General features: G+C 40.1%; 1 protein-coding gene across 7 annotated transcripts; it reads left to right on the top strand.

Moving 5' to 3' along the window:
• The first annotated feature begins 172 nt into the window (after nt 1-172).
• Nucleotides 173-22499, top strand: LOC111586697 (cAMP-specific 3',5'-cyclic phosphodiesterase 7B-like). Of its 7 annotated transcripts, XR_008603595.1 has the most exons (15): nt 176-2520; nt 5993-6067; nt 8534-8623; nt 12361-12485; nt 13027-13090; nt 13251-13346; nt 13825-13925; nt 14306-14437; nt 14692-14783; nt 16050-16194; nt 17557-17653; nt 17896-17976; nt 18420-18861; nt 19174-19277; nt 19804-22499. XR_008603595.1 is itself a non-coding variant. In XM_035942125.2 (13 exons), exons 1-13 carry the CDS (start codon nt 2229-2231, stop codon nt 18599-18601), a joined length of 1572 nt encoding a protein of 523 aa, XP_035798018.1. In that variant the 5' UTR covers nt 176-2228; the 3' UTR covers nt 18602-19377. The 7 variants fall into 7 exon arrangements, 3 of the variants coding, with proteins under 3 accessions (XP_054872136.1, XP_035798018.1, XP_023152242.1); XR_004846230.2 differs by lacking the exon at nt 19174-19277; XR_008603594.1 differs by having other exon boundaries at nt 18420-19277.
• The last annotated feature ends 4936 nt before the right edge of the window (nt 22500-27435 follow it).

Genomic DNA, 27435 nt, shown 5'->3' with positions numbered 1-27435 from the left:
TTAAATTAAATTAAAAATAAAAAAAAATACAAATACAAATAGAATAGAATAAAGTAAAATAAAAATGATTTCCCTCCACCAATCACCTTCAGGTCTGCGACTGTATCTCAGCTCTGATTGGTCCACTCCTCCACTCGCCCTGTCCTGTGAGTGACGCCACGGCCCCGCCCCTTCCTGCTCTCTGCGGCAGGTACAGAGCAGCGCGCGGACAGCAGCGGCTCACCTGTGGAGGGGCGGACAGGTGAAGGTCGGAGGAACCGGAAGGGGGAAGAGCTAAACCGGATCACCTTTACGTTCCTGCGGTCGACACGCGCGTGACTCCGTCGCAGTCACCTGTCGTGCACGAGCGGCCGCCGCGGTGACACGTCCTGTCTGATGGTGGAGGTGCGTTCACTGCGCCTGCGCGCCTGCTTCTCTGGTCTCCAGTGTTCCTGTGTGAGCTGCGTGTTCTGAGTCTGCGCAGTGACTCCTCTCCTCCCTCGTTCATCTGCAGCAGATAGAGGAGGTTTACAGACAGACAGGTAGACAGACAGATGAGCAGACAGACTGGTTAATAACAGACAGATACATGAGATTTTTCTAAAATTATTTAAAGTTCCTTTTTTCTTTGCTATTGTGGTTTAAAACCGTCTCATGATCAGTACAAATTGCCCAAAAATACTTAAGACTGATCCAAAATAAGATCAAGATATGTCCAAAATAAGTTGAAACTTGCTCAAAATGGCAATGATGGATAATTATTGGGCTTTTAACATGTAAACAATAGTAAAATGAATCATCTTTGTCTTACTTCGTACATCTTTGGAGTATTTTAGGACAGGTCTCAAGTCTTTCTGGACACTTTTGAGTCTTTTTCGAACATCTTTATCTTATTGGGTTCACATTTTTAGCCATTTTGGACAAGTTTCAAAATATTTTGAACAAGATTCAAGTCATCTTTGGTGAAATGTCGACCAAAGACTGTATTTTAGTAGAACTATGGATCCACCCATAGATAAACACTTCTGTCTGTTCTCACCACATTTCATGGATGTTAGTTTATTTCTAGATGTAATTAACCTTTAAAAGGGTTTCCTGTGTGTATTCTTTGAGGGTAAAACCGCATCTGAAAACAAGAAATTCTCAGATATCAGCCAGAATATTTCAGAGACTGATGAGGACTAAAACCTGAGACTGTGCAGCTGAATCTGGTCCAGGATTTGCTCCTGAAGCCGTCTGGAGTCGGTGTTTGTTGGATGCATTCACCTCCACAGCCCTGCTCCGGCCGACCTCGCTGGGGAACAAAGCTGAGATTCTCATGCATCCCATTGGTCCGTGGAGGCAGGGGGGCGGAGCTTCAGACTCAAACAGAGATGCTGCCGGAGCCGGGCTTCAGACGGAGGATGCTGCAGCAGGAGGCAGCAGACAGGCCGAGTCCTGGAAGAACTCTCTGCTCTGTGTTTTCTGGATCCCATCTTCTTCTTCACTCCTTGGCAGTTTTCTGGCGTTGTCTTCGTCCTGCCGCTGATTCCGTCTCTTCCTGCCGTCTTCATCACTCCGTCCTCCATTCTCAGCTGCTCCTGTCCCAGTCTGTCCTCATCCTCGTCTCCCACGGCGACCTGACAGCCGGTCAACATCTTCAGGTTCCTCTTTACTATAACCTTCATCTATCTATCTATCTATCTATCTATCTATCTATCTATCTATCTATCTATCTATCTATCTATCTATCTATCTATCCATTGACATCCATCCATCCATCCATCCATCCATTGACATCCATCTATCAATCCATCCATCCATTGACATCCATCCATCCATCCATCCATCCATTGACATCCATCCATTGACATTCATCCATCCATCTATTGACATCCATCCATCCATCCATCCATCCATCCATCCATCCATCCATTGACATCCATCCATCCATCCATCCATCCATCCATTGACATCCATCCATCCATCCATCCATCCATCCATTGACATCTATCCATCCATTGAGATCCATCCATCCATTCATCCATTGACATCCATCCATCCATCCATCCATCCATTGACATCCATCTATCAATCCATCCATCCATTGACATCCATCCATCCATCCATCCATCCATTGACATCCATCCATTGACATTCATCCATCCATCTATTGACATCCATCCATCCATCCATCCTTCCATCCATCCATCCATCCATCCATTGACATCCATCCATCCATCCATCCATCCATCCTCTCTGGTCTCACCATGCCGGTCCTGGAGGGTCTGTGGGGTCCGGACCTCAGGATGGGGGACTCTTCTCTGGGCGTCTGTCCGGAGGAGGCCCCTGGTTCTCCAGTGTGGGCCCCTCTCAGGACTCCCCCGGTCACTTGTGGAGGTCTGTCTCTGGCCCTGGAGCTCCCGGCTCTGATCCGGCAGCTCCGGGCCGCCTGGAGGGCTCGGAGGGGAGGCCCCCGGGGGCCCGAGAGGAGCCAGCCAGACCCCTGGGTGGAGGCGGAGGAGGAGGAGGTGAAGCAGGACGGAGGAGCACATCTGGAAGGTAAAACATCTGGAGCACAGTGGAGCTGCTTTCTGTTGAATATTTAATGTCGGATGAGTAAGTTTGACCCACAAACGTCTCAAATGCTGTGAAGAAAAACCCAGGGGCTCACTATTTTTCCAGAATCATAATTAGACTAGTGAGTAACTATGACTAACTAATGAGTAACTAATGAGTAACTAGTGAGTAACTAATGAGTAACTAATGAGTAACTAGTGAGTAACTAGTGAGTAACTAATGAGTAACTAATGAGTAACTAGTGAGTAACTAGTGAGTAACTAATAAGTAACTAGTGAGTAACTAGTGAGTAACTAATGAGTAACTAATGAGTAACTAGTGAGTAACTAATGAGTAACTAGTGAGTAACTAATGAGTAACTAGTGAGTAACTAGTGAGTAACTAGTGAGTAACTAATGAGTAACTAATGAGTAACTAGTGAATAACTAATGAGTAACTAATGAGTAACTAGTGAGTAACTAATGAGTAACTAGTGACTAACTAATGAGTAACTAATGAGTAACTAGTGAGTAACTAGTGAGTAACTAGTGAGTAACTACTGACTAACTAATGAGTAACTAATGAGTAACTAGTGAGTAACTAGTGAGTAACTAGTGAGTAACTAATGAGTAACTAGTGAGTAACTAATGAGTAACTAGTGACTAACTAATGAGTAACTAATGAGTAACTAATGAGTAACTAGTGAATAACTAGTGAGTCAGCGTCTGTGTTTTTTTAGTTGTTATTTAATCCGTCTGCTAAATGTCGGCTCGGAGGGTTTAAATCCTCAGCTGCAGTAATTCAGCTGAATGATGTTGCGTTGCGTCACTGCGTCTGCTGGGTGATGATGTCACGGCGATGTCATGATGGCAGCAGATGGTTTCTGATTTTGCAGCTTTTCCGGTAATCATGCATGTTTTTGTGGAAAATATTCACAGTGTAAAAGTAGAACTCTGATCATTAAAGTTACTGCAGATACAGAATGTTGTCTTTAAATCTGTTTATGTCAACATGAAATAACCACAAATAGAAGCAAAAATAACCACAAACAACACACAAAAAAATGCAATCCATGTGAAAAAAACGACAATAGCGGCGTAGAGCGAGTTAATTTTTAAAATCATGATTCTATTTATTGCAAACGTTGCAGCAGCAGCAGCAGCAGTGCATTAACTGCAGCCATGCAGATGTGCTGCATGTGTCTGAGTGCACATGGATCTGTTGTGTGTTTCAGTGTGTTTATGTTGTGTTGAATATGGCAGTGGTGATGACAGCAAACACCCACACACTCAGTGACTCTCTGTGTGTGTGACGGGCTTGTTTTTGCATTTTGAATGAGGGATTTAACCTCATTTGAGTATGTGTGTTTGTGTGTGTGTGTGTGTGTGTGTGTGTGTGTGTGTGTGTGTGTGTGTGTGTGTGTGTGTGTGTGTGTGTGTGTGTGTGTGTGTGTACTGCTTCTTTAAACTGATTCGTGTGAACTGACCCAGTTCTGCAGCAGAGACAGCGACCTATTTACCACACAGTCTGGAGGATGAGATCAAACCGATATGAGTTTATTCTCTGATTGTTGCTGCATCAGAAACAAAGACGTTCTCCGGTTTTAAAGAACAAACTGTTCCAGCAGCACTGAGTTACCTCAAACACTTTATCCTGTCCTGGACTTTAACTAGCATTTACACAGTGTGTTTTTCTGATGCACAACCTAACTACAGAGACACAAAAAATGACAAAATGACAAACGGATCAAAAAGAGGCACAAATGGACCACAAAAAGGCACAAAATGATGCAAACTGATCCAAAAAAGGCAGAAATGGACTACAAAAACACGCAAAATGACACAAAATGACCACAGAATGGTGCAAACTAATCAAAAAGAGGCACAAATGGACAACAAAAAGGCACAAAAAGACACAAAATGACTAGCGAATGATGCAAACTGATCAAAAAGATGCACACACGGACCACAAAAATGCACAAAATGACACAAAATGATGCAAACAAATCAAAGAGGCACAAATGGACCACAAAAAGGTAAAGACAAAATGACCACAAAATGATGCAAACTGATCAAAAAGAGACACAAGTAGACCACAAAAAACACAAACACAAATTACCACCAAAACACACAATGCAACCAAAAGAGAAACAAAATGACCAAAAAGCAACAAAGAAAAAATCTAAACTAACACAAAACAACAAAAAGACAGATGCAAAATAACCACAAAATGATGCAAAAAGAGATAAAATTTCTGCAGTTCTGTTAGCTTTCATTTTGCTAATTTCACTGTTAGCTTGTCTGTGATAGCTTCACTCTCATGGTTTTAATCTATTAGCTCCTCTCTGCTAGCCTCTATTAGTTTTGTTCTGCTAGCTTTAGCTGCTAGCCCCTCCATGTTAGCTTTAGCTCCTCTCTCCTGCACAGCGACTCCAAACCCATTAGCAGGTATTTTAGCATCTGAGGTGAATCAGCAGCCTGGGGGAGATAAAAAGCTCCAGTTCCTCACAGGTGAGCTGTAAATTATTCAGTTTATTCAAGTGTAAACTCAGAGACCCAATTGTGTGGTTTGCTGCAGGCCTCTGGCTGTGTGAGTCTCCAAACAAAGGCTGTTGTGTAGATTCTGGATTAAATCCTCTGGCTCTGAGCAGAACTAATCACCTGCTTTTACCAGGAAACAGGCAGGAATCTGGAACGCTGCTGCTGGATGTCTGTCATTTAGACGCAACATACAGGGAGGTAAAACACAGAATAACAGACTGAATAATAATCTGATGAAGCCGATCATCCTGTCAGAGGTCATCTATAGCCATCAGGAGATAATGACCTCAAAACAACCACAAATGAGCACAGAGAGACATAAAATTAGCACGGAGTGTTATGGCAGGTGCCAGAGGCTCAACAGCAGGAAATGAGAGCAAAAGGATTTCCGTTTAGAATGCTTTATTTACAGACTCAAGGAATAGACACATACCAAAAACCAGAACTACCGATCCGAACCAGAAGTTACTAGAAAAAGACTGAACTTAAGCACCTCTAGAGGTAAGGAGGACTAAAAACAAAAACCCAAAACTACAGTTAACCCGCTATTGGTAAAACCAGGGCAGGGAAACAACTAAGGAAACCCAACTAAACAAACTCAAAACAACCAGTAACTATAGTGAAACCCCAAAAGCTCTAACCTAAAAAAAACCCCAAAGGTTAAGAGCCGATGAAAACAGGTTGGTATTATCTACGTCTGGTGACTCTAGGGCTGGAGAACCTTCCTGACACTAGAAGAGGGAGGGGGAATGTCCATGGGGGAATTGGTCTCCTCTTGGTTCTTCCTAGGAGCCTCCTATAAATAGGCAGACACGAGGATGGTAGGTTTGGCGTCCCAAACGAGGCAGGAGGTGAGATGGATCCAGACACTCCAGGTGTTGTGGTTGGTGTTATCCTGGTGGTTCTGACGACGGACAATTTCCTCAATCCAACAGAATCCACGGAGAAGAACGGAGGACCAGATGGGAGACCAGTGAGCTGGAGGAATCAGGAACCACCAGCAGGCAGAGGTCAGCAGCAAACACAAAAAAACAGTCCAGGACCTCTGTCTGGAGGCAACGTAGGAGGGGGTCCAGGACCTCTGTCTGGAGGCAGCGTAGGAGGGGGTCCAGAACCTCTGTCTGGAGGCAACGTAGGAGGGGGTCCAGGACCTCTGTCTGGAGGCAGCGTAGGAGGGGGTCCAGGACCTCTGTCTGGAGGCAGCGTAGGAGGGGGTCCAGAACCTCTGTCTGGAGGCAACGTAGGAGGGGGTCCAGGACCTCTGTCTGGAGGCAGCGTAGGAGGGGGTCCAGAACCTCTGTCTGGAGGCAACGTAGGAGGGGGTCCAGGACCTCTGTCTGGAGGCAACGTAGGAGGGGGTCCAGGACCTCTGTCTAGAGGCAACGTAGGAGGGGGTCCAGGACCTCTGTCTGGAGGCAACGTAGGAGGGGGTCCAGGACCTCTGTCTGGAGGCAACGTAGGAGGGGGTCCAGGACCTCTGTCTGGAGGCAGCGTAGGAGGGGGTCCAGAACCTCTGTCTGGAGGCAACGTAGGAGGGGGTCCAGGACCTCTGTCTGGAGGCAGCGTAGGAGGGGGTCCAGAACCTCTGTCTGGAGACAGCGTAGGAGGGGGTCCAGGACCTCTGTCTGGAGGCAACGTAGGAGGGGGTCCAGGACCTCTGTCTGGAGGCAACGTAGGAGGGGGTCCAGGACCTCTGTCTGGAGGCAACGTAGGAGGGGGTCCAGGACCTCTGTCTAGAGGCAACGTAGGAGGGGGTCCAGGACCTCTGTCTGGAGGCAACGTAGGAGGGGGTCCAGGACCTCTGTCTGGAGGCAACGTAGGAGGGGGTCCAGGACCTCTGTCTGGAGGCAACTTAAGAGGGGGTCCAGGACCTCTGTCTGGAGGCAACGTAGGAGGGGGTCCAGGACCTCTGTCTGGAGGCAGCGTAGGAGGGGGTCCAGGACCTCTGTCTGGAGGCAATGTAGGAGGGGGTCCAGGACCTCTGTCTGGAGGCAACTTAAGAGGGGGTCCAGAACCTTTGTCTGGAGGCAACGTAGGAGGGGGTCCAGGACCTCTGTCTGGAGGCAACGTAGGAGGGGGTCCAGGACCTCTGTCTGGAGGCAACGTAGGAGGGGGTCCAGGACCTCTGTCTGGAGGCAACTTAAGAGGGGGTCCAGGACCTCTGTCTGGAGGCAACGTAGGAGGGGGTCCAGGACCTCTGTCTGGAGGCAACTTAAGAGGGGGTCCAGGACCTCTGTCTGGAGGCAACGTAGGAGGGGGTCCAGGACCTCTGTCTGGAGGCAGCGTAGGAGGGGGTCCAGGACCTCTGTCTGGAGGCAGCGTAGGAGGGGGTCCAGGACCTCTGTCTGGAGGCAACTTAAGAGGGGGTCCAGAACCTCTGTCTGGAGGCAACGTAGGAGGGGGTCCAGGACCTCTGTCTGGAGGCAACGTAGGAGGGGGTCCAGGACCTCTGTCTGGAGGCAACGTAGGAGGGGGTCCAGGACCTCTGTCTGGAGGCAGCTTAGGAGGGGGTCCAGGACCTCTGTCTGGAGGCAACGTAGGAGGGGGTCCAGGACCTCTGTCTGGAGGCAACGTAGGAGGGGGTCCAGGACCTCTGTCTGGAGGCAACGTAGGAGGGGGTCCAGAACCTCTGTCTGGAGGCAACGTAGGAGGGGGTCCAGGACCTCTGTCTGGAGGCAACTTAAGAGGGGGTCCAGGACCTCTGTCTGGAGGCAACTTAAGAGGGGGTCCAGGACCTCTGTCTGGAGGCAACGTAGGAGGGGGTCCAGGACCTCTGTCTGGAGGCAACGTAGGAGGGGGTCCAGGACCTCTGTCTGGAGGCAACTTAAGAGGGGGTCCAGGACCTCTGTCCGCAACGGTCCCAGAGAACCTGCCGCTGTTGCTGAAAAAGATCCTAGAGGAAACACTGGTATGATCCCACAGCGCATGCAGGGTGGGGCTCGATCTTATGGTCATGGTGATCAGCCACAGCTGCTCTCACTCTGCTCTGATCACCAGCCAAGCAGAGGGAGAGGGGGAGAAGGCAATGAGCCAACAGCAGGAATGGGGGGTTCACACGCTGTCCATGACAAAATTAGCTCTAAGAGGCACAAATTAACACAAAGAGACACAAAATGTGCAGTAAGTCACAAATTGATGAGAAAAATACATAAAATTACCATGAAAGATGTAAAATGCTCAGAAAAAGACACAACATCAACACAAAATGACCACAAAAAGACTCAAAATTACTTCAAAAACTCAAAACAAACACTGCCCTAGTTAGATGCTGTGGTTCTCCTTGCATTCATCCTTTAGCCTCTGAATGATTCTACTGTGGATTTCTTACTGTCCAATAGCTGCAGGAATCAGTCGGTAAAAGAGGATTTCTGTCTAAAACTGAACCAACCAGTCAAACTTGTGGTCGACTAAGACTCTCCTCATCGACTGTTAAGATTCCTTCAGCCTCATTAAACGTCTTCCTGTTGGTGTTTCAGCTGACGTCAGGCTGAACTCTGGTCCTGCTGGTTTGCTGCTGGTTGAAAGAAGAGGTTCGTATCCTCTGATCGACCTGCACGTCCTGAAAAGTAAGTCTGAATACAACAAATGTACAGTTTTAATTTAAACCTGAGTCTCGTTTTTATTCATGCTAGCTGAACAAAACATGACATTGACAAATATTATGTCAATCAAACTCACCGACAACACCGCAAAGATGCACTTATGAGGCTCATATTTACAATAAAATACTTTGTTTACACACATTTTCGTTTGTTTTTTCATATTTAGTATCCGCTAATACTGTTTTCCTAGATAATAATCACTGCAGCTCTTATAAATCAGCTGTAGTACCTGGTAGCACCACCAGGTGGAGCCTCTTCTACCCATCTGTGATTAAATGCATCACCTCATGTTGAACACCAGGGGGCATAGTGCACATATTCTACAGAATACAAAGCAAAACAAAGTGTTTCAAGCAGAGAGCATTGTGGGGGTTTAGCTAGTAAAGGGGAACCATGACAAAGACTAATGTGGTGGTTCATGACCTCCATGTATATATTTATATATGTTAAAGGATTGTACCACACAAATACTGCTTTTTGGCCAAATACTCATAATTAGTTAGTTACAACAAGGTTTTTTCCTCCCAGAATGCTACTTTCTGTCCAAGTTCTTATAGTTTTAAAGGTTTATTTTAACCAAAATACTACTTCCTGTCCTGGTACTGTAAGTTAATATTTATTAAAGATTTATTCCATCAAATTACTACTTTCTAACAAACAAGTTGTGATTTTAAAGGTTCTACCACTTAAAATACTACTTTTTGTCCAAGCACTTATAGTATTAAAGTTTTATTTCACCTAAAATACTACTTTTATCCACATTTATACACACACATATACAATCAAGCTATTTATCTAATCTGCCTGAGGTCTGATAAAGTATATGACTAGTGTTCAGTGTGTTTAATCTATATTTAAAATGAGCTAATTATTGATCGATAGTGCTAAAGATATAAGAAAATTATGAAAATTAACGACTCCTGTGTGACATCAGACATTCAGACTGATGCTGATATTTTAAAATGTACCTTTCGTTGACGATAAGTATCAGAAAATCCTTCGCTGAATGTATTTATTTCATATTTATAATGTTTATATATGTGGTTGTATGCATTTAGAACAGGGATATACTTTATAATATATAATATATCTACATTTATTTAACATGAATCAGTCTTTATATTGTTATTTATCTAGTACACCTGTACTATCTGCAGTTTATTCTATTTAAATACTTCAGATTCCCTCTGAGCCGCTCTGGGTAACAACAACCTGTAAATACTCTACTACTGTATTACTGTGTACATTACTTATAATGCTGTGTACTCATGTATAATGTATGATTATATGTATTTTAATACTGTTTATATCTTCATGTACTCCAACTACTCTCATAGCTGAAGCTTCCTTCCCTTCAAACTGTAGTATTACTGCTTATTTGGTACTTTAAATTCAGTGCTTACAACTGCTTTTGTCTCAGTATTTGTACTCTGAGGAATGATAATAAAGATGAGTTTAATCTGGAGCAAAATGAGACTTATAAAAACTCTGTGATCTATCATCTTTAGATGTGTCAGCTGTTCCAGTATCATATTGTATGCAATACAGCATTAGTAGAACCTTTGTTGTTACAACAGCGCCACCTGCTGAACACATGGGTAAAGTGCAGAAATTATAGTTGTAAAGGTTTATTCCACCCAAGATGCTAATTTCCAGCCATAATTTTAAAGGTTTGTACTGCCAAAATACTGCTTTCTCCCTGAGTATTTGTAGTTTTTAATGTTTGTACAACTGAAACAGTACTTCTTTCCAAGAAACTTACAGTTTCAAAGGTTTATTTCATCCAATTAGTATTTTCTAACTAACAAATTATAGTTTTAAAGGTTCTTCCGCTTAAAATACTACTTTTATTTCACCAAATAACTACTTTCTAACCCATGACATATGGTTTTAAAGTTTTATTTCACCTAAAATGCTACCTTTTTCTGCATATGTATAGATTTATAAAGGTTTGTACCCATAAAATACTGCTTTCTGTCCCAATACTCACAATTATGAAGGTTTTTTCCTCCCAAAATGGTATTTTCTGTCCAAGTTCTTATAATTTTAAAGGTTTATTCCGACCAAAATACTACTTCCTGTCCTGGTACTGTTCATTTTAAAGGTTTATTCCACTCCTTTAGTACTTTCTAACAATCTAGTTGTGGTTTTAAAGATTCATAAATGTGTGCTTCATTCAAAGTACTAACTTCTGTGCATGTATCCAAAGATTTAAAGGTTTATTTCGCCCAAAAATATAACAGTTTTTATTTTTTCCCAGTGTTAGTGTGTTTGTAAAGTTCACTCCCCTTTAAAGTAAACAAACGGTCCCCATGCTACCTGGCCTATAGAAGTCGGCCAACTGTAACCTCTCACTCCTGTAATGCGGCCGACTGTAACCTCCTCACTCCTGTAATGCGGCCGACTGTAACCTCTCACTCCTGTAATGCGGCCGACTGTAACCTCCTCACTCCTGTAATGCGGCCGACTGTAACCTCCTCACTCCTGTAATGCGGCCGACTGTAACCTCTCACTCCTGTAATGCGGCCGACTGTAACCTCCTCACTCCTGTAATGCGGCCGACTGTAACCTCCTCACTCCTGTAATGCGGCCGACTGTAACCTCCTCACTCCTGTAATGCGGCCGACTGTAACCTCCTCACTCCTGTAATGCGGCCAACTGTAACCTCCTCACTCCTGTAATGCGGCCGACTGTAACCTCCTCACTCCTGTAATGCGGCCAACTGTAACCTCCTCACTCCTGTAATGCGGCCGACTGTAACCTCCTCACTCCTGTAATGCGGCCGACTGTAACCTCCTCACTCCTGTAATGCGGCCGACTGTAACCTCCTCACTCCTGTAATGCGGCCGACTGTAACCTCCTCACTCCTGTAATGCGGCCGACTGTAACCTCCTCACTCCTGTAATGCGGCCGACTGTAACCTCCTCACTCCTGTAATGCGGCCGACTGTAACCTCTCACTCCTGTAATGCGGCCGACTGTAACCTCCTCACTCCTGTAATGCGGCCGACTGTAACCTCTCACTCCTGTAATGCGGCCGACTGTAACCTCTCACTCCTGTAATGCGGCCGACTGTAACCTCCTCACTCCTGTAATGCGGCCGACTGTAACCTCCTCACTCCTGTAATGCGGCCGACTGTAACCTCCTCACTCCTGTAATGCGGCCGACTGTAACCTCCTCACTCCTGTAATGCGGCCGACTGTAACCTCCTCACTCCTGTAATGCGGCCGACTGTAACCTCCTCACTCCTGTAATGCGGCCAACTGTAACCTCCTCACTCCTGTAATACGGCCAACTGTAACCTCCTCACTCCTGTAATGCGGCCAACTGTAACCTCCTCACTCCTGTAATGCGGCCAACTGTAACCTCTCACTCCTGTAATGCGGCCGACTGTAACCTCTCACTCCTGTAATGCGGCCGACTGTAACCTCCTCACTCCTGTAATGCGGCTGACTGTAACCTCCTCACTCCTGTAATGCGGCCGACTGTAACCTCCTCACTCCTGTAATGCGGCCGACTGTAACCTCCTCACTCCTGTAATGCGGCCGACTGTAACCTCCTCACTCCTGTAATGCAGCCGACTGTAACCTCTCATTCCTGTAATACAGCCAACTGTAACCTCTCACTCCTGTAATGCGGCCGACTGTAACCTCTCACTCCTGTAATGCAGCCAACTGTAACCTCTCACTCCTGTAATGCAGCCGGCGTCCTCCAGGGGGAGCTGCAGTCTGGAACCAGGAGGAAACATCTCCAGAGGTCCTCTCAAACCTCCAGGCCTCCAGGACACCTGCACCTGCTGGACCAGGACTACCTGGGACAGGCTGCTGTAAGGACACACAATACTAACACAACAACAACACTAACACAACAGTAAGACGACAACACAACATAAACACAACATTAACAAAACGTTAACACAATAACTACAGTAATGCAACATAAACACAACATTAACAAAACATTAACACAATAACTACAGTAACGCAACATAAACACAACATTAACAAAACGTTAACACAATAACTACAGTAACGCAACATAAACACAATCCACCAGGACTACCTGGGACAGGCTGCTGGAAGGACACAGGACAGTAACACAACCTTAACACAACATTAAGGCAACAGTAATACGACAACAAAAATGCCATATACAGAACAAAACAACACAACACAACGCTATCACAATACATACACAAACACAATACTAACATACAACACAAATATGACACTAACACAACCATAAACATAATACCAACACAACACAATGCAACACAAACACACAAACACAATCATTTGAAAGGTCAAACTACACAACTGTTGTGTGTCTGTAACAGTGTTGTGTAACAGTTTTGTGTGTCTCTCCAGTTCATGCTCTCTAAAGTTGGAACCTGGAACTTTGACATTTTCCTCTTTGATCGACTGACAAACGGTGAGATCAGTTTAGTTACGAATCATTTTTTATTTTTATTTTTCCATCACACTCACAGTACACATATTATGTATTATTTTGTCTTAATTGTTATTATTATATTTTATTATTATTATTTCACCTTTTGCAGACAGTCTAAGCATGTTTTTGTGTGTTGTAGGAAACAGTCTGGTGACTCTGGTGATTCATCTGTTCAACATCTCTGGACTCATCCATCACTTCCAGCTGGACGTGGTCAAACTGCACCGTTTCCTCAGTAAGACGCCCAAAAATACATCAGAAATACCAGGAAAAGTCACCAGAACAAAAGAAAAAAATGCAACAACATCAGAGAATTTTTATCAGAATATCAAATTAAGCATTCAACATTTTAAAAAATTGCAAATGTATTCTAAAATTTAATGCATTTTAATTGGAAACTTCTATTTTATTTCATACATCACCATGAAACCTCCAGCTGATTAAAGTAATTATCACAATTATTTCTGTTTTAAAACTTTTCTGAGAATATTTAAATATATAAATGAGGTTTAATCTCATTAAAAATTTCCTTTTGCTGACATATTAAACTCAAATTTTTTTCAGGTTTGAGGGATTTTTTAGCTCTTTTTACCCTCCATAAGTAAGAAAAATGTGTGTTTATAGCTGCTCCCTGTACAGGATCCTGCTGTTCCAGTGTTTACAGCCAAATGAAATTGTTTTTTAAGGTCTGTCGTTGTGTTTGTTCCGTCCAGGTATGGTGCAGGAGGACTACCACTCCCAGAATCCTTATCACAACGCCATCCACGCTGCTGATGTCACTCAGGCCATGTACTGCTATCTGAAGGAGCCCAAGGTGAGAAAACACCGACACTCTCTGAAGCTTCTCATCCACAGTGGATCTTAGTGGGTCTTAGTGGATCTCAGGAGATCTCAGTAGATCCCAGTAGATCTCTGTAGACCTCAGTAGATCTCTGTTGATCTCTGTAGACCTCAGTAGATCTCAGAAGATCCCAGTAGATCTATGTAGACCTCAATAGATCCCAGTAGATCTTTGTGGATCCTCACAGAACTTAGTAAATTTCTGTAGATATCTGTACATCTCAGTAGATTTCAGTAGATCCTAGTAGATCCCAGTAGACTTCAGTAGATCTCCGTAGATCCTAAAAGATCTCAGGGATCCCAGTAGATCTCAGTAGATCCCAGTAGATCTCTCTAAATCTCTGTGTTCTGCAGCTGGCTGAACATCTGAGTCCTCTGGACGTCTTCCTGGGTCTGATGGCTGCTGCTGCTCATGACGTCGACCATCCAGGAGTCAACCAACCGTTCCTCATCAAGACCCGACATCACCTGGCGTCGCTCTACCAGGTGAGTCCAGATTAGAGACGCAGATTTAAATCTATTCTCAGCCGTTAGCCTCCAGCCGATCAGTCAGCAGCCAATGAAGCTCTGGTCTCTACAGGAAGAGGCTCCACCTGGTGGAACAACCAGGAACTACAGCTGGTCTACATCTACTGATCAGCTGATATATTTCTAATCAGCTGGATTAGTAATCAGTGTGTGTTCGTGTGTCTGCTGGTCTGTTTATGTTTATATTTAGGATGCTTGTTTGTCTCATTTAGAACACATCAGTGCTGGAGAGTCACCACTGGAGATCTACTGTAGGGATGCTGAGAGAGTCTGGACTGTTAACACACCTGCCTGCTGACGTCACGTAAGAACACACACACACACACACACACACACACACACACACACACACACACACACACACACACACACAGAGAGAAACTGTTGATCAGCTGAGACATAAACCATCGTCCAGATGTTTGATGTGTTGAGGACAAATTCACAGAAACTACGAGGTGGATGGAAAAAAACTAAACTAACCTGTCCAAAAAGACCAAATTCTGTCCAGAATCATCCAAAATGAAAGAAACTTGTCCAGAATGTCTCAAAAATGATTCAAAACAACTCAAAACCTCTTCAAAATCAATTAAAATCTCTCCACAATTACTCAAATTCATCGAAAATTGCAGGAAGTTGTCCAGACAGACTTGAAGCTTCCACAAAATGTCTCAAAATAGGTGACTTAAAAGTTGTCCAAAGTGAAACCTAAGTGTCCACAATGACCAAGATTTGTCCAAAATGCCATGAAACATGATCAAAATGACTCAAAAAGTCCAAAATAACAAAACAATGTTCAGATTGACGCAAAGGGTGTCCAAAATGACCTAGAATTAGTCCAGAATTAATCAGAATTAGTCCAGAATTAATCAGAATTTGTGCCAAATGACAACACTAAGCTACACCGTAGGGACCTGAACAGATGTTCCCTGAACGCCTCACGGTTATCAATAGATGCTGCAGTGTACAGATGTTCCAGTGACTTGAAACTTTGCGAAAATGACTCAAAACCTGTTCAAAATTAATTTTAAATTGTCCTAATTGAGAAAGACTGGTCCACAGTGACTCAGAATTAGTCCAGAATTAATCAGGATGACAAAAACTTGATCAGAACTTGTCCAAAATGAGTTTTCAGATGTTTCTAAATAGTCCAAAAATTACAGAAACTTGTACAAAATGACTCAGAATTTATTCAAAATCACTTGAAAGCTGTTGACACAGAAAGGAATTCATCCACATTTGCCCAAGTTTGTCCAAAATGACCTAGAATTTGACAAAAATTAAATCAAAGCTTATCTAAAAGGAGTTTTCAGATGTTCGGAAATTGTCTAGAATTACACAATCTTGTCCAAAATGACTCAGAATTTAATCAAAATGACTTGAAACTTGTCTAAAATGAAATAAATTTGTCCAGATTTCCCCAAATTTGTCCAAAAAGTCCCTGAAATGACGATGAAGAAGCCCAGGTTCATGCCCTCCAGGATCATACTGCTGTATTGAACCTTGATTTTCTAATAAACCTGGTCAAATGAAGCAGCGTTCTGACTCGGTGGCGCCCCCCTCTGCTCTGCAGGCAGGACGTGGAACAGCAGCTGGGTTCTCTGATCCTGGCCACAGACATCAGCAGACAGAACGAGTTCCTGCTGACCTTCAGAGAACATCTGGACCACCAGGACCTGGACCTGCAGCTGGCTGAGCACCGACACTTCATACTGCAGGTACACCTCCATATAAATATACATTATATATTATATATATTATATGGTAAACAGACTGTAGTATAGACACCCTCTACCTTTACAAGACCTCCAGGGTCTGCATCCCCACAGCATGATGCTGCCACCACCGTGCTTCACATCATGATGCTGCCACCACCGTGCTTCACATCATGATGCTGCCACCACCGTGCTTCACATCATGATGCTGCCTCCACCGTGCTTCACATAATGATGCTGCCACCACCGTGCTTCACATAATGATGCTGCCACCACCGTGCTTCACATCATGATGCTGCCTCCACCGTGCTTCACATCATGATGCTGCCACCACCGTGCTTCACATCATGATGCTGCCACCACCGTGCTTCACATCATGATGCTGCCACCACCGTGCTTCACATCATGATGCTGCCTCCACCGTGCTTCACATAATGATGCTGCCACCACCGTGCTTCACATAATGATGCTGCCACCACCGTGCTTCACGTCATGATGCTGCCACCACCGTGCTTCACGTCATGATGCTGCCACCACCGTGCTTCACATCATGATGCTGCCACCACCGTGCTTCACATCATGATGCTGCCACCACCATGCTTCACATAATGATGCTGCCACCACCGTGCTTCACGTCATGATGCTGCCACCACCATGCTTCATCATGATGCTGCCACCATCATGCTTCACATCATGATGCTGCCACCACCATGCTTCACATAATGACGCTGCCACCACCATGCTTCACATCATGATGCTGCCACCACCGTGTTTCACATCATGATGCTACCACCACCATGTTTCACTTTGGACAATTTACGCTAAAAGATTGTTAGCTCATGAAATCTCACAACATTTTTTTCCACACAGAATGATCATTTAGAGAGATTTACTTGTTTTGATGTGAAAATATCCAACATGTTAAATGTACAGTGCAAATTTGCATGTTCTGTTGTGATAATTTTCACATTTTGGCAGCTTTTCATCAATCTGAAGTGGATCCCAGAACAAACTCATCCTGGCGTTCCTACAAGAAAGAATCTGTGGTTTTCTTCCATCATGTCACTGGTTAATATATGCATTCAGTATTCAGTTTAAATAAATCGACTGGCAGATGTGGGAGGTTTACATGTTCTAATCTGACCTGATAATAATTGAAAAAGCTTGGAGTAACTCTTGTTATTTCAAACTTTACTTTACTTCCATTCCAACTTTCAATTAATTCAATTTCAATTAATTAATTTCAATTAATTGAGATTTTACTGCATTTGGAAGGTTCCTGGATACTTTAGTTCGAGTGTTTTTCTTCTGTTTCCAGTTTGCTGCAGTGCAGATATGCAGTAAAACGTGTTTCTTTGTCCTCAGATCGCTCTGAAGTGCGCAGACGTCTGTAATCCCTGTCGAATCTGGAAGCTGAGCAGACAGTGGAGTGAACGAGTCTGTGAGGAGTTCTACCGGCAGGGTGGGTGGATGAATATCAGCTGGATCCACTTTAAAACCTTCATTCACAGACTGCAACCATGTCTAGACAATAAACTACATTTTAAGTTCTGTTTTGAGGGAATAAACGTCTTTAATCACCTGCGGAAGGTTTGAAAGAGTCATTTAAGTCACTTTGTACTCCAGTTTCTTTTCATCCAACTGATTTAAAATGTTTTTATGAAGATTATAAAGCAGGTTTTCTGTTTTCTATTGACTCTGCAGGTGATTTGGAGAAAAGGTTTGATCTGGAGATCAGTCCTCTGTGTGACCAGCAGGCCGACTCAGTTTCAGCCATTCAGATCGGTGAGTTTAGAGGATTCAGGATCATTAAAAGTGACTCAAACCTGGAATTTAACATTTATTTGATATTTAATGTCGCTACATAAACTTTGTCCCGCACATTATTATTACCAACTGCATTTTTAATTCATCTACACTCTAAAAAAACTGTAAAATTGCAGTAGCCGTGGCGACAAAAATACTGGAAAGGACTGAAAAATAATTCATAAAAATACAGAAAGTTTCCAAATTTAAAATAAAGTTTCTAGCTTTTATTTTATTTTAATCTGAGTAGAATATATATAGACAGATTATACAGACTGTATCTCAAAGTCATGATGCTGCCACCACCGTGCTTCACTAGTCTCTTTCTTGTAGCTTCTTCAGAGGAGTCATAGTTGTCTTGGTGGCCTCTCTAGTCTCTTGTGGTATTTCCAGTGGGTCTAACAGGTTCTTCTGTGTTCCAGGTTTCATTTCCTACATCGTGGAGCCTCTGTTTGAGGAGTGGCAGCGCTTCACTGAGCCCAGTCTTCTCAGCAGGACCATGATGGACCACCTGAACCACAACAAGACCTGCTGGAGCCGAATACGAAGTCCGAGCTCCACCTCCGAGTCCGAGGAGAACGAAGATGACGACGATATCCCCTAATGTTCCTCCGGTTCCTCTGGGGTTCGATCTTCAGTGAGGAGACGTTTCATCCTCCGACGTCCTTCAGCTGCTTGATGCTGAACGTTCTGGTGGGAACGTGAAGAACAGCGCCCCCTGCTGGAGCAGAGGACTGAGGAGATTCAGAAGATTAATCTGAGGAAATCACAAACGAAGAGGAAATAAATGAAGAGACGAGAGCAGAGGACGGACTTCTGCTGCTAGAAGAACTGAAGATGATCATCAGCTGGACTAGAAAGATGGTAAATATATGAAATAAATCCACTATGCTTTGCTTTTTAAACACCTGTTTTCACTTTATTCTGGATGCTTTTTCACTGAAGTGCGTTTTTAACTGAAAATCGTCGACGTGTTTTAACTAAAAGACTCAAAACTGTAACTTCTGCTGCTTTAACTCTGAAACTAGATGTTGCTGGACCCAAACTTTTATCTTCAGGTGGATTTATGATCTGTAATAAGCCAGACCTTGTTTCCTTCCAGCAGTTTGAACTAAATCTGTGTTTCTAAATCACTTCACACCTTCAACACGATCCTTAAACTCATTTTTTTTACAGTTTCCTGCAGCCATAAACCAGAACCAGGAACCGACAAACCGCTCAGAAACACCACATCTGTTCCCTCTTCAGGGCTTTTATTTTGTTATTCCACAGTTTGCACCGTAAGAGACTAAAAACTTCAAATAGATCTCATTTATTTCATCTTTTTAGGAGCATTTTACAGGTTTCTTTTATCATTCATAATTAAAAATATTTAGAATTCTGTGTCTAAAGTGACATTTATAAAACCTCGTTTGCACTTTTAAGCAGAAAATTTCACTAAACTAAATAATATAAATTAAAATAAATAAAATGCATCACGTCTTTAAAGACATTGTTTTCCTTCCTTCTCTATTCTCCTAATTTTATTACCTTTAAATTATTATTTTTTTGGACATTTTATAAATTTTTTAAAAACAATTTTTAGTTTTTTTTGTTCATTGTCATTTTTATATTTTGTTCACATTTTTTGGACATTTTTATTGATTTTCTTGAATTTTTGTTAATTTATTATATTTTTTGGGACACATTTTTCAACTTTTTTCTTTAATCTTTATAGTTCACTTCATTTCATGACTTTTTTGCATTTTTTATTTATACAAATTTTTGAAAGTTCAGTGAGATAAAAACTCGACATTTTGCTCTCAGCTCTCGTAGGAGGCGGTCGCACTTTTCCTCGCTCCGCTATCTCTGTTCCTCCCTACCCTCATGTCTCCCTGCTTGCTGCATTTCTTCGTCTTCGTCTCGTCTGTCTGACTTGGAGCGATCGCTTGGCACTGGACCTTCGAAACACCGATCATGGAATTGATTAACTGGTCTCTCAACGCAATTGACAAGATTGTCGCCACAAAGAGCACAGGCCTAGGGGAGCCTACCTACCCGGATGGGAGTTTCGCCTCTGGTTACGTGATCGACGCCTGGGGGAAGTGGAAGGGGATCATGTGCCTGGCACCCCTATCCGTGGAGGATGTGGAAGATGTTTATATATTCGGATTTATGATGACAGACCTGCTGATAATTGGCTTGTTCACTGGCCTGAGCTTCTGGAAAATCAGGAAGACCGCAGACAGAAACGACGTCCAAACTCTGCTGGTCTATGCAAACGATCGGATCACAGCTGCCGATTCTCGGTATGACGAACTCAATCGTAAGATGAACAATTTGCTTGGTGTGACTGTTGATTTGAGTTGCAGATTGGAAGCCATCAGGGTGAGAATCGCTACAGCTAAGGTCTAAAATTGTTGAGAGCAGTAGGGAGAAGGTGAAATTACTTCTCTCCCGCCCAAACATGTGAATAACTGATTACATTCTGGTGCCCCTGGAACAATAACAAACTCCTCTGGAAGTTTCATGGCCAAGAGATAGCTCTCCTACACCCCCCCCACTTTCCCAAGGACACCTGTTGACTTTTGGACCGGGTCAACCGAGGACGTCTCCATAGCAACCTTGCTGTGTTATCGCGCTCCCACCCTTGTGAACTGAGACACCGGAGGTCTGAGACGGAAGAAGATGGGCTACACTCATACACACACATCGGACTCATGAACTGAGGACTGAGCTAAATATTCGCACACACATGTCCATATCCCCCATCCCCCCCGCCTCCACAAGCTTTCCTCACTATACACAGGAGCCAGGAATCCATGCACCTGCACAGGAACCAGCTAACTGTGCAGTGCTCCCCCCTCCACCACCCCACATCCTTATCCCAACTATCCTTGTCTAACGTCATGCTTTGCCTGTTTGCGGGTTTGTTTTTTTAGGTTCCTTCTCAAATTGAATTTCCCAACATTGGAGGTTTCATTTGGTACAACGAGCCTTTTTTTTTTCTTTTACCCTCTGCTATCCCTACCCAGATCCCAACATGTCCTTTTTCTTTTTTCCTCAAGAAAGGTGTGTGCAGCACTGCAGCAGCCAGAGCTGTCATTGGCAGGGCAGCTCAAATGAAATTTCGTTGTATATGAAAGTGTGCAATGACCAATAAAGATTGATTGATTGATTGATTGCACATTTAAACTGAAAATTTCACTAAATTTTTAAAATAATATAAAATAAAATAAAATGCACTAACATATTTAAAGATTAGTTGTTTTAACTCCTGCTCTGGGAATTTTACTACTGTTAAAGTATTTTTTTGATGTTTTCTTGATATTTTTTACACAACTTGAATTTTTTTTCATTTTCAAAAGTTTTGTATTTTGTTGACATTTTTTGGACATTTTTGCTGATTTTCTTGCATTTTTGGTAAAAATTTTTTTTGACTGTTTTTCCAACTTTCTATTTGAATTTTTTTTGTTCGGTTTATTTCATGACTTTTTTGCATTTTTATTTATTCAAATGTTTGCAAATTCAATGAGATAAAACCTCGTTTGCACATTTAAACAGAAAATGTACTGTTGATTTTACGGCTAAAAAAAGTTTGTTTGCTTAAAAATTTACATGAAAATACTTCTAAAATAAAGTTTGTGTGACCTGTTGTAAATATTACAGAATTGTTCCATCATCAGCACAACAGTTGGTGTGTTTAACATTTAATATAAGTATTTTTAGCTGTCATAAGTATGAAACCATATCCATTATTAACAGAAAAGGACATCAATTTGACCAAAACAAACTGTATTTTTACATGAAATAAATGTAAAAATGATGCTAAAATAAAACTAACTAAAATACACATTTGGTTTACTTTATTTTATGACTTTTTTAACATTTTTATTCATTCAAATGTTTGTAAATTCAGTGAGCCAAAACCTCGTTTTAACATTTAAAATTTCACTGAACTTGTAAAATAATATAAACTAAAATAAATAAAATGCATTCATCTTTAAAGACTGTTTCTCACTCCTGCTCTGGGAATTTTACTACTTCTACAACATTTTTTTTTAACATTTTATTAAAATTCTTACACTTTTTTGGACAGTTTGCCTGATTTTCCTGCATTTTTGGTAATTTTATTTTATTTTTTGGCCATATTTTTTGACTTTGTTTTTGTATTTTTATTATTTTACCTTCCACTCCTCACATTTTATATTTTCTAAATAATGTTTATATTCTGAAAGTTTTTACTGAAGGTTTGTTCATAAGTTATTCACATCATTATTGATACAAGATTTTGTTCTAAAAAACATGAAGAAAAATCTTTTTTGTTTTTTTTGTTTTGTTTTTTCAGGCTGTTTTTATGAGAGATGTTTTAAATAATTTTTTGTAGTTTTTTGTGATTTATTCATTCAAATGTTTGTAAATTCAGTGAGATAAAACCTTGTTTGCAAAATTAAACAGAAATTTCACTAAACTTGTAAAATAATATAAACTAAATAAAATGCATCTCATCTTTAAAGACTGATTGTTTTTCCCTCCTTCTCTACTCTCCTAATTTTATTACCTTCACAAAAATTTTTTAAAAAGTTTTTATAATATTTTTGCACAATTTTGGATTTATTTTTTCATTTTCAAAAATTTTTAATTTTTTTTTATATTTAGTTCATTTTTTGGACATTTTTTCAACTTTCTTTTATAATTTTTCTTGTTCAGTTTATTTCATGACTTTTTTTGTATTTTTATTTATGCAAATTTTTGCAAATTCAGTGCGATAAAACCTCGTTTGCACATTAAAATAAAATAAATAAAATGCATCACGTCTTCAAAGACTGATTGTTTTTCCCTCCTGCTCTGGGAATTTTATTATCTTTGAAACATTTTTTTTAATGTTTTATGCATATTTTTTTACACAATTTTTATTGATTTTTTGAACATTTTTACTGATTTTCTTGCATTTTTGGTAATTTTATTATGATTTTTTTTTAAACATATTTTTCAATTTTCTTTTTTAAATTTTAATTACTTTATTACTCTCGTTTTCTGACACTGTGAACATGAATAAATGTTTTATATGAACGTCCAGAAAGCAGAAGTTTACTGACAGAAATAAACAACAGAGGGTTCAGTCTGATTGTCGGCGCTGAAATCTGAAGTTCTGTTTTATTAGTAAATGTTAGTCACAGAAAATAACATTTATTCAGGTATTTATTATTCTCTCCTTCAACTAAACCACATCTCAGAAGAAAATACTTTCTCCTCTGCTATTTTTTTTTTTGTTTTTAACACTTTTGATATTATATTTTTGGCAGGGCATGTTGACATATTTTTCTATTTATATATTTTTAATTTTTATTGTCCAAAGATGTTATTTCAGAATTTTTTTTTGCTGTTTGTGCAATTTTTTATATTTTTTTCCATTTATTATTATTATTATTATTATTATTATTATTATTATTATTATTATTATTATTATTATTATTATTATTATTATTATTATTATTATTATTATTATTATTATTATTATTATTAATAATAATAATAAACTTGTTTGGATAATTTTTTTTATTTTTTATTTCTAATTTCCATTATTTTTCCAAACAACTGTGTGTAGTTGTGTTCACAATTCAAGTATTACATTTTTATTATTTTGTAATAATATTTTCTTATATTTTTTGTCATGTTTAATATTTTATATATTTTTGTTTTTTTATTATTATCATTTAAAATGTCATTTCACATTTGTTTACAGCAATAATAATAATAATAATAATAATAATAATAATAATAATAATAATAATAATAATCTGTTTTTCCAAAAGTATCTTCACGTTTGCCTCCCTACTTTTAAAATAATGTTTGCAACTTAAAATGTTTATCTGAATCCAATCAATTATTATAATAATCATTTTTATTATATTATTATTATTATTATTATTATTATTATTATTATTATTATTATTATTATTATTATTATTATTATTATTAATAATATTATTAATATTAGTAGTAGTAGTATTAGTATTAGTATTATTATTTTGTAATTTTCAAATACTTTTTTCCATTTTTCTCCACAACAGCATGGTGTAGTCATGTTCACAATTCAAATGTTATGTATATTTTATTATTTTATTTTTTCCAAAAAAAAGTGTGTGTATTGGTTATTAAAATTTCTCTTGGAATATATTTGGGTAATTTTTACTTTGAAAAAATATTTTAGACTTATTTTATTTAAATATTGCATTTTTATTTTTTAAAAATAATTTCTTAATATAATTTTTATTTTAGAGAAAAATATAACACATTTCACATTTGTATAAGCCAACAATAGTAGTAGTAGTAGTAGTAATAATAATAATAATAATATATTATTATAGATCTTGCACCACACCTTTAATTAAGAGCTGAGAACATGTAGCTCGGATTAGAGTGTTGGTCAGTTCCTCTTCAGACCTCTAGGTGGCACCAGAACCGTTCTGCTGGTTCTGTCCTGCAGTAGAACCACAGGTGATCTCCTGCAGGTTCCTCCTCCTGCTGAGTGTTTGCAGGATAAATACAGAGTCACGGTGAATCAACAGCGTGATGTCAGCGTGATGTCAGCTGCCTGCAGGCCATGAGCTCATCTGTCAACAGAAAAGTCACACAAAGACAAAAATCAAACAGCACGAAGAAGAATGAGCCACTGAGAAGGTTCTGAACAAAGACTGAAGAATAAATAATAAATCCAGGTAGAACTGGAGGGAAACCACGTCTCACTGTGTTTCCCTCATTTGCATATCTCTGATTTGCAATGCAAATGAGGCTGGAGGATTGTGTCAGAGTCCACTGCTGATTGGTCACATATTAAATCACATTATAGCGAGCCGGTAACTTTTCTGAACTTTATCTCGTGTGGAGATAAAAGCGGAGCGGCAGACGCCTGTTCTGAAGCTTTTCCAGTAATCTGGGACTTGGTGTGTTCTGCTTTCACATCTCACAATTTTAACCGCTTTTATTCTGCACAGAAACATCTGGACAGTAACTCCTGATGTTTTGTTGCTGTTCTTCTGTATAAAGTGCAGTTTGAAAGCTTTAGTTTGGAGCTAAAGTTTATTATTCTGATTCTATTGAGCAGAAAAGAGGAAACACACATGTGAGCAGACGAGCTTCTTGACCTGAATCTGCTCATTAGAGTCCATTCATGCCTCTAATTCTGTGTTTCTGTCCCATCAGAGCAGCCGTCAGTCAGAGCAGCTGTAAATATTGACAGTGCAAACAGAAACCCCTCGGCTAAAACAGGCCCCATTAGTCAGCGATAACATCTAAAACCTCCCAACTGTTTTAGGTAGAAGTCACACCTGAGCTGCTCTGACGTGACGGCTGGCTACTGCTCTGAAAGTGAAAAATGAAACTCTCGCTCTGAGTGTTTGGCTGAAAGAGTTAATCTCCTGATGTTAGTCATTGTTCTCACTCTATGGCCTGTTTTTGTCCTCTTTCTCTGCATTATGTGCAACTTTCTGGGCTGTTTAATGTGATTAGTAGCTGCAGCTTGTCTCTATTATTCTGTACTTCAATAGAAACAAGAAAAAGAACATAATCTTGGGTCTTTTCATTGCTTTCATGCTCATTTCTGTAAGGTAGCGAAATAAACAGATACAATCATTAGCTAAACATTAGCTGAAACTAATAAATGAGAAAAATGAACTCGATAAACATAGGATTAGCTAAATGGTAGCTAACAGTTATGAATAACTATGATAGCTAAATGTCAGCAAAAAATTAGCTACTGTAGCTAACAATAATGGATACCTATAAAGACTTTAAGCAGGCAGCTAAATAATTAGTTTAAATTGTTAGCTAAACATTAGCTCAAACTAATAACTAGTTTGAAGAAAGAGATTGAACAGTTGGTTTAAATGTCCTAGATAAACACAATATTAGCTAAATGGTAGCTAACAGTAATGAATAATTATGGTAGCTAAGCATTAGCAACAAATTAGCTAAAGTAGCTAATAGTAATGAATACCTATGAAGACTTTAAATAGGTAGCTAAATATTAATTTGCAATTGTTAGCAAAATATTAGCTGAAACTAATGAAAAGGAATAGCTAATAAGTAAGTTAATAACTAAAACTAAGTTTTAAGCAAGAGATTGAACAGGTTGCTAAATGTCCTGGATAAACTTTTTTTTTTAGCTAAATGGTAGCTAACAGTAATTAATAAATACTGTACCTGAACAGGTAGCTAAACATTAGCAAAAACTTAGTTAATGTAGCTAACAATAATGGATAGCCATAAAGGCTTTAAGCAGGCAGCTAAATAAAAAATTAAAATTGTTAGCTAAACATTAGCTAAAACTAGTGAGAGTTTGAACAGGTGGCCAAATGTACTAGGCAAACACATCGTTAGCTAAATGGTAGCTAACAGTGATGAATAATTATGGAGCTTAAACAGGTAGCTACAGGTAGCTACATAAACAATTGTCAGCTACCTTTTTGCTAATGTTGAGCTTATGTTCAAAGGGGTAGCTAGACAGTTACAATCACTAGCTAAACATTAGCTAAAACTATTGACAAAAATAAATTTAAGAACTACTTTAAAGCTATAATAAAGAGTGTGAATGACTAGCTAAATGTGCTGGATAAACACAATGTAAGCTAACTGAAAGCTAACACTAATGAAGAAATTTGGTGCTTAAACAGGTAGCTATAGTTAGCTACATAAACAATGGTTAGCTAACTTTTTGCTAATGTTCAGATAACAGTAATGGATACCTGCAAAGAATTTAAATGGATAGCTAGATAAGAGCTACAATCATTAGCTAAAAGGAAGCTAACATGATGAATTTAGCTGGTGCTTAAACGGGTAGCTATAAAGCTGCATAAATGACTACAACTGTTAGCTAGCTTTTTGCTAACGTTTTGCTAATAAATATGTATAAAAATTTGAAAGAATTAGCTAGATAAATGTTTACAAATGGTAGCTAAATGCTAGCTAATAGTATTGGAGGAGTATAAAGAGTTCAATCGGGGAGCCAAAGGTAGTTAGACATAAAGTTAGCTAAAATCTGTTCACACGCATGAACAGGTTGCTAAAGACAGCTAGATAAACAGTAAGAATAGTTAGCTATATGTAATTAAACATGATGAATAAATGTGAACAGGCAGGATAATAACTGAAAATGTTGGCTATAGATATTTAAAATAGGTAGCTTAAGGCAACCCACGAAGAGTTTGAAAGGCTAGCTAAAAGTACTGAATAAACAGTGACAACTGTTAGCTAAAAGTAAGAGATGAACAGGTAGTAAACAACAGCCCTGGAGAAATATTAAAAAATGAAATATTAGAAAATTTTATTATACTAGCTAATAGTGTCAGCTAAAAATAATGAACGCCTTGTTGTTAGCTGTGGGTATAGCTATCCAAATAGCTATATATGTTAGCTATATGTGTTAGCTACTGTGGATAAACAGTTAAAATCTAAATG

This window comes from Amphiprion ocellaris, chromosome 12 (genome assembly GCF_022539595.1).
Source record: "Amphiprion ocellaris isolate individual 3 ecotype Okinawa chromosome 12, ASM2253959v1, whole genome shotgun sequence".
Classification (NCBI taxonomy): domain Eukaryota; kingdom Metazoa; phylum Chordata; class Actinopteri; family Pomacentridae; genus Amphiprion; species Amphiprion ocellaris.
This window is presented reverse-complemented; position numbering and strand designations above follow the sequence as displayed.